We start from the raw sequence: 13,565 nt of genomic DNA, 5'->3' as shown, positions 1-13,565 counted from the left end.
TTATAAAAATAATATTGATTTTGAAATTATTATTGTTTTTCTTGCTGAGAGTTGGATGATACAAGCGCTCGGACATCCTGAGGGAACTCAGACTAGAGCCGCTGCTACTTCACATCGAAAGGCAAAAGCTGAGTTGGTTCAAGCAGCTGATTAGTATGCCTCCTCTGCACCTCCCTTTGGAGGTTTTCTGGGCACGACCAACTGTGAGGAGACCCTGGGGCAGAAGCAGCACTCGCTGGAGGGATTACATATCTCATCTGGCCTGAGAACGCCTCGGGATCTCCCAGGAGAAGCTGGAAGGAGTGTTGCTGGGGAAAAGGATGTCTGGAATAAATAAATGCTTAGCCTGCTGCCACCGCGACCCAACCCCGGATAAGCGGAAGAAAATGGATGGATGGATGGATGGACAGGTGGTTACATGCTACTAAATTTTTTGTGCAAACAGTTACTTCCTGGAGTCATGTCAGCTCACTGCTCCCAACCAAGAAATAGTCCTGGATATAACCTAAGATAAAAACCACAACTTGCTGTTTTTGTACTTTGTATTTGTCCTGATAAAACAGGCAAGACATAGTGTTAATGATGAGTTTTAGAGGTTCTTGTAGGCAGATATTGTTATCTTTGGATAGAGCTAGACTGGCTGGTTCCCAATTTTCATGCTAAGCTAAGCCAACATGAAAGTGGTATCAATCATCTCATCTAACTCTTAGCAAGAAAGCAAATAGCGTTTAACTATTCTTTTAAGTTTAAACAGTTTGTATTGAAAAGCTGAAACATCAATGTACACCAAACTGTGGACTGGGCCTTTAATTTATGCCCCTGTAATGAAAACTGTATTATGTTAACATTTCACTATGAGATGTGACACAAGTCTCAATGCGTACGTGCACAATCTGCATGCAGTGAGTTAGCAGAGCAGATTGTGTGAATGGTAATCATAAAGTGATGGTATGAATAATAAAAGTCTTGACTCTGCAGCCCAAAAAGAGAGCTAAGGCTGTAGTGGGATCCAGCTGTTGAACATGTGGTGGATTTGTCTGCTACTCTATCCACAGGACAGAGACTGGCTTCAGCCTCCTTACATGCATCAACCTTTTCTCCTCTCGATCACTCTCCTCCTCACAAGCCTCTTGCATACATCATGTTGGAGACAAATCCAACTTTGGCTCGGGTTTCCTTTTGTTGCACAGCAGCGAATGCGAGGAAGTGAAACTCTTGTAAGCAGACACCGTCATGCCTGATGGAGAAGTGCAACCTTTGGCCTGTTTAGATGTGCAAAGATTCGAAAGGCTTTTAACTGCGGCATTCTGTTATTACAACTGGCTTCTGACGTCTTTGTTTTGATTCTTGATGTGTTTGGCTGGAGTGAACACACAAAGTGGTGTGGTGGGCAACTGCAGCTGCTCATTTCTTTCTCATTCCTATGAGGAAAACATATACACACTGACATTTCAGGCATCTTCTAATGAAGGAGACGTATTAAGCAATGATCCTGTGGACACGTGCAGCATACAATTCACACGTGAACATGGCAGATTTGGTTGAAAGTCCCCCACTAATGAAAAACAAAGTTTTCTGCCATCTTAGTGTTTGGTTCTGACAAATGTTATCCACCCCTTACTGACTCAAAGACCTTATGTGTTATAATCTCTTCCCTCTGTCACACACAAACATAAGCTAACAAATAAAGCAACTTGTCTGGTAAGATAGACAAATAAAACATTTGGGTACTGTTGCAATGGTGTGGGGTATAAGATGCTGCACGTTAAAATAATAGATTCATGACAATGACTCAGTCACCCAGGAATGTATGTTCTCTTGTTGTGTTGGGAGGATTGCATACGTAGCTGACAAGGTGAGAGACCTGGCTTTTGTCTTCAGAGGACAGATCAGTGGCAGATAACGTTAAAGACTGGTATTCGTTAGTAAAAGCATCAGTTCTGAGGTTTGAATTCTGACGGAGCTTGGGCTATCTGAGAAACACACTCTGACATTACTTTTCAGAAAGTTGATATTGACTCGGTATACTTTGCAAAACTGCAGATGCCCTAACATTAGTTCTGCTTATTCTACGGGATAAAATGTCTTCAATTACAACTCGTGTCAGTGGAAGCTGCTGTTTTCATTAATGACAGACTTATGTTTTCAGTAGACTGTTATTTGTGGTCAAAGCTGAACTTGCCAGAGAGAGAGAGAGCTGTTCTAGCCTTATCTTCACATGTCCCCACATACTCTAAAGAAGTCTCATGATGTATCCCTCACAAAAACAAAATAATTGCAGTTCGAAGCAACTTTGTGAACTTCTGACTTAACCTGAAACAATACTGACAATCTACTCAATGCTTAAAATATAAAGGTATATAGTATAGAGAATTCACTGGTACTTTTCATATTTTGTGCATATAAAGATCATCCATAAGTTAGACAGCATTCACATTGAAGCAAAAAAACAGATTGCTTCACCTTTATACACTGACCTCTTCACACTCGGTTAGGGTGTTAACTTTCCAGATTGAGCACAGAATGTCAATTCATGCTGTGAATAAGCAAATTGAAGGAACAGTGCTGCCCATTACTGACGTCAGCCCAAGCATGGTCAAAGAGGTGTAGCTACACCTTTTCCCATTCCTCTCCCCTGCAACTTGAAAGGCTACAGCCACACCGGGGAAATATTTACAGGGTGGAGGACTGACCTGTAGTAACACCTCAGACAGCCTAAACACACAAGACAAATATGGAACAAGAGAGTGCTGCTTACATACACGACCAGTAAAAATCAGGACGTTTTGAATAGGGTACAGTAGCCTGTGATTAATCTCTCTTTTTGTCTATTCCTCCATTCACATGACACCACTAGGCTTGAGAAAGATAGACAGAGGTTACACAAGCCCTCCTCAGGCGCTTTGTCTTAACTGAATCCAGTAAAAACACAGTCACTGTTCTGGCTGATGCTGAGAATCTGAACACAGCCAAATCTCAAGCCCGATAAACAAAATGCTCTGGTATGAATGCAGTCATAAAATGTTGAAGCACTGACTGTCTTCGAACTGCCAAAGAATCGTTGCTAAGTAGGGAAACCCCTCCATGGCTGTGTCCTCTAAATAACTTGTTCTCTGACAAGCTCATCTCCCTCCCTTTTTCTCCCATCTGCACGTTCACAAACCCACACTGACTTTCCATCCGGTGCACATGGCACTCCCTGCAGCCAGACAGGATGGTCTTTCACATCTCTGAGTCATCTCCAAAATCTCCCCAGCTGCAGTGTGGGGGTCTGGTGTGGGCAGGGAGAGACTAATAGGAGCCCGGGAAAGTCATTAATGCAAGTGGTGGAGTGGACAGCTCGACATTAAATGCTGACTAGTGGATCATTTTAGAGGCATCATGTCATGGCAGATGTAACTACCTACACGGAAGAACTGCTGCCTCATTTTTTCCAGACATCTGATTTATTACCCAATAATAGGCCATTACCATCATCTGATTACTAGTTGTATCCATTTAATCATACAGAGTATAAAATACACGAGTTAGTGGTAACAGCTGGTTGGAAATTCTTATCACTGAGATTTATTGTTCGTAAAACATAAACTTCCAGGTGTAACTGTTGTATATATCTAGATATCCAGGTTACCTGACAAAACTAACGTTAGTTTGCTGATATATCAACCGAGAGTGAAGAGTAAAGTAGGTAATGATCGATACATCTGACCTGAAATTTGATTAAAATCCTGTTTAATAATGACTAGAAAGTTGTAAATTACATTTCACACAAACAACACAATATATCTCTTATTCCAAAGCATTCGGCCGACACCATTAGACTAAATGACCAAATAACGTTGGTCACGTAAGCTTATTTCTGCACTCTTGCTAATACTACAAAGTCCAACATATTTCTTCATGTATGCATAATACTGTAAAAATTACACGTGATACCTACATTTATAAAGGATTTGTTGTAAAGTTATATCATTTGGCCTCCTGAAACTGTCATTTTTAGCAGTTAGGTGAAAGCTTGTGATGCTACAATAATTAATTTTTGTCATGTTGATTGTTTTTAAACAGTAGGAAAGGGCTACAGATGTTTCTTGGCAACCCATTTACACGTTACTAGAGTCTTTACTAGCTTAAGTTTTAATGATACAAACTGATTGGGTAAACCAGTATTTTGAAACTAGTTAGTACTTACTGTACTGAGAGCTTAGAAAAGGACTTGATCTGAAAACTTAGTGAAAGCAGATGTTTCTCAAGGGGGGGGTTTGGAGGAGGACTGTGAACGTTATCCAGTAAATCAAAAAGACAATCAGATGATGGATATCTCATCAGACAACAATTTCTGGTTATATTGTTTAGGACACGTTTCATAATATTACAATGTTAAACTACAAAAATATAAAGACTGAACAATATTGCTCATCTTAATGTATACAGACAGACATGACATTCAGTCCACTGATCTGTCTGGATCAGTCTGGACAGATTTGAAGAAAATATTCACTTGGAGCTACGAGGAGCAATGCACAATGATAAGGTTTTCTTTCATCCAAGGCCTAACCTTTGTTTTTTTAAAATTTATTGCACTGAACATCTGTTTAGGTTACATGTGAGTACTTGAACCGTGTGTTGCACCACCGTCTGGATGCTACTTGACTGTTATTAATTATGTGATGAAGAGATCCCACCCTGGTGTTTATATGAGTTACAAACATGGATCTATTTACTGCAAGTGTCCTGTACATGTGCAGGTTTATTTGTGAGTGTGCTGCTCTGTGGGAACCTACCTCCTCACTCTCGGCCTGGTTCCGGATGAACTTGAACCCTGGAATGCGCTTCTGGGAGCACACGACTCCGACGTCTTCTGAATGCTTGCAGTCAGACACACCGAAGCCATTGGACTCACACTGAGCGAGGCTCTTCTCTCTACCAGTGCAGTGCAAGTTGTCGAGCCAGATACGGCCTGAAACGTAGAGAGGCAAAGATGCACACAAATGGATACACGTTGTGATGCAAATAAAGATCTTCTTGCAGGAGTTTGTGTTTGCTTTGTTTAAATTTGAGTTGATATAGCCAAAGAACAAAATGGTTTTACTTGAAAATATAGAGCCTTTACAGGAACTTGCCTTTGTTCTTTTTCTGTATGACTTGTATTGTATTTTTTTGTTGTACAATGTTGAATTGAAACCATTAATCGATTAACTGGTTAGCAGATCAACAGATTATTCTTTCAAACAAAAATGCCAAGCGTGGCTTAGCTCCAGCTTCTTCGTAATCTTCTTTGTAATTGTATATTCAATACTTTTGGGTTTTGGACTCACAATGTGAGGGGGGATTCTGAGATTTTCACAAATCAAACGCTCTACACTTTCCCGATTATGAGATTAATTCATGAGAAAATATAAATGGATGTGTGGTTATGACATCATAGCTTGACAGTTTAAGACATCCTCTTCAGCATTTCCACTGAAGTCTAGTCGCAGAGACAGCAAACCAACTCACGTGGAGATGTGTTTGCTCTCCGGCATAACCTGACGCATTCTTTCAGCCAGAACCTGCCAAATGAATGAGTGTCACGGCTGAGGCGGATCATCTGCTGTCCAGCTGGCTGTTCTGAATCAGCAGTGAGGGAAAGCACATCACTGTGGCCATGGAAACCACCAACGGACTGCTAATCACTCTGACAGTCTCAACATGTTTGCTGAGGAACATCCTGATCATACCAAGAAAGTGACAGCATGCTATACGGTCACGTAGCCGCCTCCTGGCAGAGACATGTTTACTTCTGGAAAAAATTTCACAATAAGAGCCAAGTCCTCTGGAGCTGAAATACAGCAGAGTTTCCAAGTGAGAACCAGCTTGGTCTCGGTTCACCTTTGTCTAAACAAATATTCAGCGCTGCCAGTTGTGATAAATCTGAATTGCTGTGTTAAAACTTTGCAGGCCCTATGGGAATGTAATTTCACAAGCCAGTGAACAGAGCAGGGGGCACAGTGCGCAGAGAGCCATGAATTTTCTGATTGAGCTTTTATTGGCACTTTAAGCCAAACACACAGCCTTATACTCAAAATCATAACACACTGGACAGAGCACAGTGTTCTTAAGATGATCTAAATAAATTGTGCAGCTGCAGTCCATCCTTTGTTGGTGCAAAGCAGCCTTCATATTTTCTCATATTTTGTTCACACATTGCAGACTTGATTCAAACGTCCCAGCAGGAAGAACACTATGCTCCAAGAGGGATGTCCTTGTGCTTGTTATGTAGTTATGTCTTCAATTAGAGACATTTGGTTTGTTTCTTTCACTGGTGCATAAGTCATCATGATGGGAAATGGAAAATGTTCTTGATCACTTTTTATAGACACGTGTCTCCAACAACAAGAAAACACAGATAGTTTCCATTCACTCACATGCCCACAGATTGCCTAGGCCTCAAATACTCTCCTTTCAAAATAATTCTCCTACAAACCAAACATCTATTTACCAGGAAAAGATCATTACTGTAAAGATGTTTGGTAATTCTGTCATGATAAATGGCTGAATGTTTTCTCTGCTTACATTTGAAGTTAAAATTAAACTTCCTGCCCCTCCTTTACAAAATTCATAGTTGCGTAAGCGTCTTTTAGTAAACTTTTAGAAACATACCCCAACCCAATCCCGCAAGCCCCCATCTTTATATACATAAGTCATTGCTTATGTGCAATGCAAACAGTTGTCTGTCTGCACAGCCGCATACGTCAAACTGCTTGTTAATTGCTCCTTGTAAAATATTATGCACGTGCAACAATATGTGCATGGGGTGTATTACTCCATGAATGTGATTCTTGAAATTGCTATAATGACTGCGTTGGGAAGCCAGGAACTAACGTAATTACTTCACTTTTGAAGTGGCTGGCTGCATGTGGCCAACCCAGTGGGAAAACATGGGCCCTTAACAAGAAACACGGAGTTAATTAACAGCTACCGACTGACACTTAACACCAGCAGCCAGAGTCACAGAGTTGGGAATCTCATCAGTGCTTTTACAGCAACGGAGGAATTCATACACGACAAAGTGAGAGGAGATGAGATTACGTCTGTGTGTGTGTCTGGTTTGCACGCCCAGTGTTTCCAGCCCCCCGCCCCCTTATGCGCAGGACTGATTGGTGTGTCTCAGTGCTCCTCTAATGGGGAAACCAGTGCCTGAGGGTATTAGCAGTCAGACAGGGGGAAACATGTACCTCACTCAAGGATTTCCATGCGACATATGAAACTGCATGAAGAGATATACTGCCTTTGAATGTGTGTGGTTGGCTGGCAGTTTTTTAGACTTTTAGACTTTCTAGACTGACATGGTTTTTTGAGGGTTTTCATGAGATAATACTCCTAATAAACTAGATTGCTTACCTTCGCCTCTTCCGTACTTTGCTGAAGGGGACCAAGACTCGGCATCCATGAAGCCGAGCTCTCTGCACACCACTTGGGCGGCGTAGATGGAGAAGTCATCATCGCACACAGTCCCCCACTCTCCATTGTAGAAAACTTCCACTCGCCCCTCGTAGTGTTTCCTCTTCTCCCCGACTAGACGTAGCTGGATTACAGGGGCGTTAGAGTCTGACTGGGCGTTGGACAGCGCCCAAATGGACAGCAAGGTGGACACGAGACATTGGACTGCAACTGGGCGCAGCATGATGCAAGGGGGGCAAAAGCAGTGGTCTGGAAGGAGATAACAAGGCAAAAGACTGTAAACATTGGTAACAGAAGCTGTGTTAAGCTGTGTACCACTGCAGTGGACTATACTGTCCTACAATGATAGTAACAATATATTGGTCCGAATTGAGTTGTAACCTCTATCTGACTTTCTGATCTTTTTTATTATACCAAAGATATTATGCCTTAGACATGAGTCAGTAAAAACTACTTTTTAAATTTGTATCTGCAATAAAATGGACTTGAGTAGTTACTGCACTCTTGCTTGGTTATATGCAAGACTCGTCACTGCACTCTTTACAATTCAATGACAGCTGCCAACAAGACAGCTAAAGTAAGAGTAAGTGAAAGTTAGCTATGACATAGCCGCGTTAAGCTTAGCTAAAACTAAAGCTCCTGTATTGATTTTCCACTATAGTTGTTATCTGTATTTTAAATATCCATTTTGATGAGCTGACATTTTAGTTATTTGGTCTATTAATCGACATACAGCAATGAATGAAGGCAGCAACTCAGTCAATTCATGTTAAAGGAGAAAAAAGCTACACACCTACTAGGTAGCTAGCCTAGCCAATCTCAGTTGCTTCAGACATCTTATTTTTTGATTCTAGTGAATTTTGTTTCATTTGGCGTGGTTAAGCTACACATACTATTATTAAAATGTAAATTACTATATTAAATTTATTTTGATAAACTGTACTGTATGTTTACAAAAGTACTCTGACAGACAGAAACTCCGCTAAGTTAAGTTTAATTTACAAAAACACTTAATTCCTGTAAGCTTTGGGCTACGAATAATAATGGAATTAAGTACATTTTCTTAAAAAAAAAACAAAAAAAAAACAAACGACATAAAATGAATAAAAATCACATTTTATTGGTAGATAGAGCAGTTTCTCTAAGCAACCTGTGAGCTTGTCCAAAGGCAGAGTGCTGCATCTGCATTCTTTTAGGTATTGTGTGGGTTATACGGCTGTTTTGGGTACAATAATCAGCATAAAAAAGACAAAAAATTTAAGCATTACAAACTTTTTTTAGCCTTTCACAGTTTGTGGTCCAGCCTGAAAACTTAAAAACCCTTCTTCCTTAATTTTACTGCTCCTGTAGTTACTGCTCTCTGCCTTTGTAGGGCTATATGCTTTATGATGAACATTTCTAAATGAAATGGACTTAAGAGTTAAACTGAGAGCTCAATATTGCCGAGGCAGACAGTAATTTGTGGCGTGTGTGGTAGTTTTGTCCATAATTTGAGCGAGTGAGCAGTTTCCGTATAAAGTCTTGTGCAGTAATAGTTTGGTTTGGCCATCATCGCGCTCCCAGAGACCCCTCACTGGCCCCGATGCAACCACAAGTATAAGCCTGTGAATCAAGAACTGAATTCACCACAGTTTTACAATATATTGAGAAAATGCTGAAAACGTGACTGCCGATAAGAGAGAGAAGGAGAATTTGGGTGAGGTTATGTTGCTGAGACAAGGATTCCTCTCTCTGTCTATATGACAGTTTAATGGGGAGCAAATGTGAGCTCCTGCGGGGTGGGTGCTGCCCCCCTGTTTTATCTGCTGATCTGTGCCTAGAGGCTGCAGCAATGAGCTTCACAGGGAAAGTTGACTCCACCTCTATATTTCATGGCAAACCATGAAAGTGTCAACAGGGTGACCAAAAGCCCCTAAGGAGGAATGTTCCCGGAGTGAAGGGAAGAGGAGGGAGACAGTGAAAGTCAGGAGACCTCCACGTCTATAGGGAAGAGGGGAGAAGGGGGGGTTGTTTTCTGAGTTGATGTCATAGTAACAGCCAAACAAACGGCGGAGCTTGAAAAAACAGCGCCACACAGTACACAGCTGATAAATTGGCAGATGTCGGCTGGTGATCCCCGGACTAACACATCTGGTTTATCTTCCCATGAAAGGAACAAGTTCAGCAGGAGGATGGAGCTGCTGTGATTAAAGCTAAATGTTCACACATGCAGTAAGAATCAACCATACATGAGATTTATTTAGTCCATTAGAGTTCAGGGTGTACTTTCAGTGAACAAACATCATTCATGTCAGCACGTGCCAACTCCACATACCCATTTCTGGAAAATGTATATGTTATGTATATTCTATATATAAACCTGTAGAGACACACCCACTTGTGACAGTACAATGTTCACAGTCATCAGTTTAACCTGGCTCAGAAACTTGACTTTTATTTACAGATGGTTGTAAACTTGTGCAACATAGCAGAAATGTAAAACATGCCGTCTTGCATGAGAACAATAAGGCCAAACACTAAGTAATGCTGCCTGTCAGTGAAAGGTAGCCAAGTGTTGTCAAGTCAACTAGAAAATCCAACAATCCACATGCTGAATTTATTGCTCTCCTAGTCAAAGCCAGAGATCTTGTGTAATCTATTGTTCATTTAAAAAAAAGCAAAAAATCAACCATCAAGTGCCTGTTAAGCTCTGGTCAGCACATATCACACAATGGGTGACAGGAAAGACTTCATGATGTCAGAGGACACCTTCAGGAAACGTGTACAGTGTTATCACCAGACTAATGGTGAAAAAAATATATTAAAGTGATGGTAATTACTGTTCAGATGTGGGTTTATTATTTAGGCATTACAACAATGAATCACACTGTCGTAACGTTAGCCCGTGCTGTGATTAAGCTAACTTTTGGAGGCTGCGACACTTTAAACTCGGAACAAATACAATGTGGAACAGATAACAACATTTTTAAAAACTTTAAAAAGTTTGAAATTGACAAACATGCAAACTGAGAGCCGAATGTTGTGTTTAAAGTCGTCCAGAGAGGACAAAAACAAAAGAAAGTCCCGAACTTTACAGATAAGTTTGATATGTCAGTGTTCCACACATTAATGCACGTGAGGACCAACTCCCCAACGACTGGCTCGTGAGATAACTGAGAAGATGAGAGGAAACACTTACTGACTCTGACGGATGAAGAACAAGCAGCAGACTCTTCCTCAGACTCAGCCGGTGTGGTTGGTCTCCGACCTGTTGGAGAGGATGGGATGAGAAGCAGCGGCTCTTTGTCCCTCTAGTACTCCGCTGCCTGGTCGCTCTGCTCCCCTCACAGCTGGCCGCGCGCTTCAGGCCCACTCCTCACCACACGGAGCAGCCAATCAGAGGCCGCCTCAGCATCCTGACCCCGCCCTCTCCGGTCCAGCCACCAAGGTTACAAAAGCACACTACAGGAGCTGGAAAGATCCTGGAGCTGGATTTCCATTAACTAACATCTGATAGCTTTATAGCCTTGAGCATGAGACTGACACTCTCTGTTAATGTCTAATCAAGAAGTTTAAAGAGTACCCTTGTGTGGAGTGCAGTTTATTTATTAAAGAACTGTTATGTGCTATAGGCCAATGTTCTCTCCCTTTCCAGGAGGAGGAACACTTTCTTTACACTAGTTTGACTATGCAGTCTTTGAAACTCAAAACTGCCCCCACATCCCAGAATTTCCCCACAGCTCACTGTTGATGATTCAGTTGTGAAATATGAGATTTAATAGCATCTGTGGTTAGATGATGAGATGTCGTGGGCGCTGCAGGGTGCTAAATCCATCTGTAATGTTCCATTTTATCATATTTTTGATATTCAGTTTGAACCAAGTGACTCTTTTAATGTGTAAATGGTGTAGCACTGCTGAGTTCACTCTAAATCAACACTTTTAGCTACCGTTGGATCATTGTTTTTGTTTCTCCTGTCCATATAGACTGTGTAAATGCCAGCTATAGACAACAACTTTCAGCAAGTGCAGCCAAGCCCACTGGCTTTCTTCCCATCATACCATAGCTGACTAGTTCAGATGAGATAAAGGAGTGATTGACAAATCAAGTCAAAGACAGAAAGATCATTTCTAAAGAGTTTGTAGACCAAATCTGTGATAAAATGATAGTGAATGTTCTCACAAAGGAGAACCAATTTCACTGTCATAGTCACATCTTGACCTGCTTTGCTATTCAGGGAAAGCCCCAGATGTAACCAAGCGTGAAATATAAATCAAATATAAGGAAAAAAGCTTTCCAGATTATAAGTGATCCTTCCCCTCCCTTAGCTTTAACCCTCAAGGACATTTTGTAGACATGTAAGAACTGCCAAAAATCTGTACAGCAAGTCGCTCTTGGCAGAAGGAATTAAAAATATTGAATGCAAAGCCTTCGTTTTCCTCTCTAACAAACAAAATATTGCCTCTAGCTCCTGTCTGCATATTTTGATGCTTATTTGTTCATTTTGTGTTGTTCCCCCTTCGGACTGATGTGTCAGATTAAACTATAGGTTGCATCAGGACACACCCTTTGTTTGTGGGACTGTGGTGTTTAAGGACACCACCATGTGGTGAGAAGGTACTGCAAAGACTTACATGTAAGCAAGGACTGTTAAACATTTCAGCAATATGTAAGAACAGATTAGTCTTACATTTACTGATAAGTCACATGATTGAGAAGTGATTAAAACTGAAAATATGTATATATCTAGGCTTCTGTTTTTCTTTTGTTCCAATTATCGTAAACATTTCATCTGAATCTTTATTTAATTCCTGATGCATATGAACTGATACAAGCCTTGTATGTCAGTAAATATCTAAAATGCTGACGTGTCCTTAAGCCAGACAGTGAACTGTCATCCGGTCTGCCTTGTCCACGTGTAGACTCAACCATCTGTATGTTTCTATACACAAGGCTATTCTTGTCCTGCCTCCTTCCTAACTGCAAGACTACATCTTTCAAAAAAGTACAGGAAGTTACAGCCTCTGCTCCTGAGATTTATTTCTACGAACTGCCCTAAAGTCTGCTCCCAACTTGGCAAAGGGAATTTAAGTATGCTGCACCTTCAGTTTGGGATCAGTCATTAAACTGTCTGCATTGCAGGAGCTTGGTCTCACTGAATGCATTTAAAGTGATTCTAAATGACTTGGAAGAAAAGACACGTGGTAGATGCTTTTGAATGTTGATGAATGTTTAATGACTTAGCAATTTGCTATCTGTCTTCACTTTAATTGTTAAATGTTTGTTTTATGTCTGCAACTGTGTAACTGTGCTACCATTTTTCTTGGCCAGGACTCTCTTGAAAAAGATATTTTTAATCTTAAATAGACTTTTCCTGCTTAAATAAAGGTAAGAAAAACTCAAACACAACATAATTTCATTATTATGCAGTTAGAATTTCTCTGCCAGTGTTTTACAAACGAAAGCTGCACTGAGAGGCTTGATTGGGTGCGTTACTCTATAGTACACACCTTTTTATTGCTGATATATTCTGTATTTTTGTATGTGACACCTTTTGACTTCTCCAACAAGAGGACTGGTTCTTGTCTCTGTCAGCTGTCTGTTACAGATTTAGATTCCTTAGACATTGTTTTACATGTAGAAATAAGTCTTAAGTGTCTCTGGTGGCACTGAGTGGCTACAACAATAAAACTTGTTGGCCACATTTGATGAACTACCCTGCTTCAAACAGGTTTGTCTTCAGGGGTGAAAGCAATTGGGATTTAACAAGGGTGGCCACTTGTTTTGTCTGAGTAAACATCATTAAGTTACCTGTTCTGGATAGTAAGCAGTCAGCCTGTTCCTCCACTAAACTGATTCACTAATTAAAAGTGTTGGCACAATATTAGATAAAGAAGAGTTACTTGCCAACTTTATTTCTTCTTCTGTCAATCCAAAATGTGATTTACAGTTCTGCTATAGCAGTCGGAGCAGAGAGGAGGCCGTGTTTGCAGTCAAGTTGCAACACAACAGACTAACACACAACTTCACAACTTTGTTGATACATTTATGACTGCAGCTGCTGCCTCACAAACAAAAAGCCACTGACAGCATGATGGGAAAAAGTGCACTCCCCGCAAGAATTTGGTCTTCTGGCTTCCCTGTAG

The 13,565-nt window shown here is 40.8% G+C and overlaps 1 protein-coding gene across 1 annotated transcript in view; it reads right to left on the bottom strand.

The window, feature by feature from the left end:
* Positions 1-10,738, bottom strand: part of loxl2a (lysyl oxidase-like 2a) — a 29,998-nt gene extending 19,260 nt beyond the window's left edge. The window contains exons 1-3 of the mRNA XM_073468637.1: positions 10,619-10,738; positions 7,381-7,689; positions 4,782-4,957 (exon numbers count right to left, since the gene is read on the bottom strand). Coding sequence (XP_073324738.1) covers positions 4,782-4,957; positions 7,381-7,663 — 459 coding nt within the window. The 5' untranslated portion in view covers positions 7,664-7,689; positions 10,619-10,738. The remainder of the gene's footprint in view (positions 1-4,781; positions 4,958-7,380; positions 7,690-10,618) is intronic.
* Positions 10,739-13,565: the final 2,827 nt, after the last annotated feature.

Source organism: Pagrus major, chromosome 6 (genome assembly GCF_040436345.1).
Source record: "Pagrus major chromosome 6, Pma_NU_1.0".
In the NCBI taxonomy this organism is placed as follows: Eukaryota; Metazoa; Chordata; class Actinopteri; order Spariformes; family Sparidae; genus Pagrus; species Pagrus major.
Note: the sequence above shows the minus strand (reverse complement) of the source record. Positions and strands in the feature narration are given on the sequence as shown.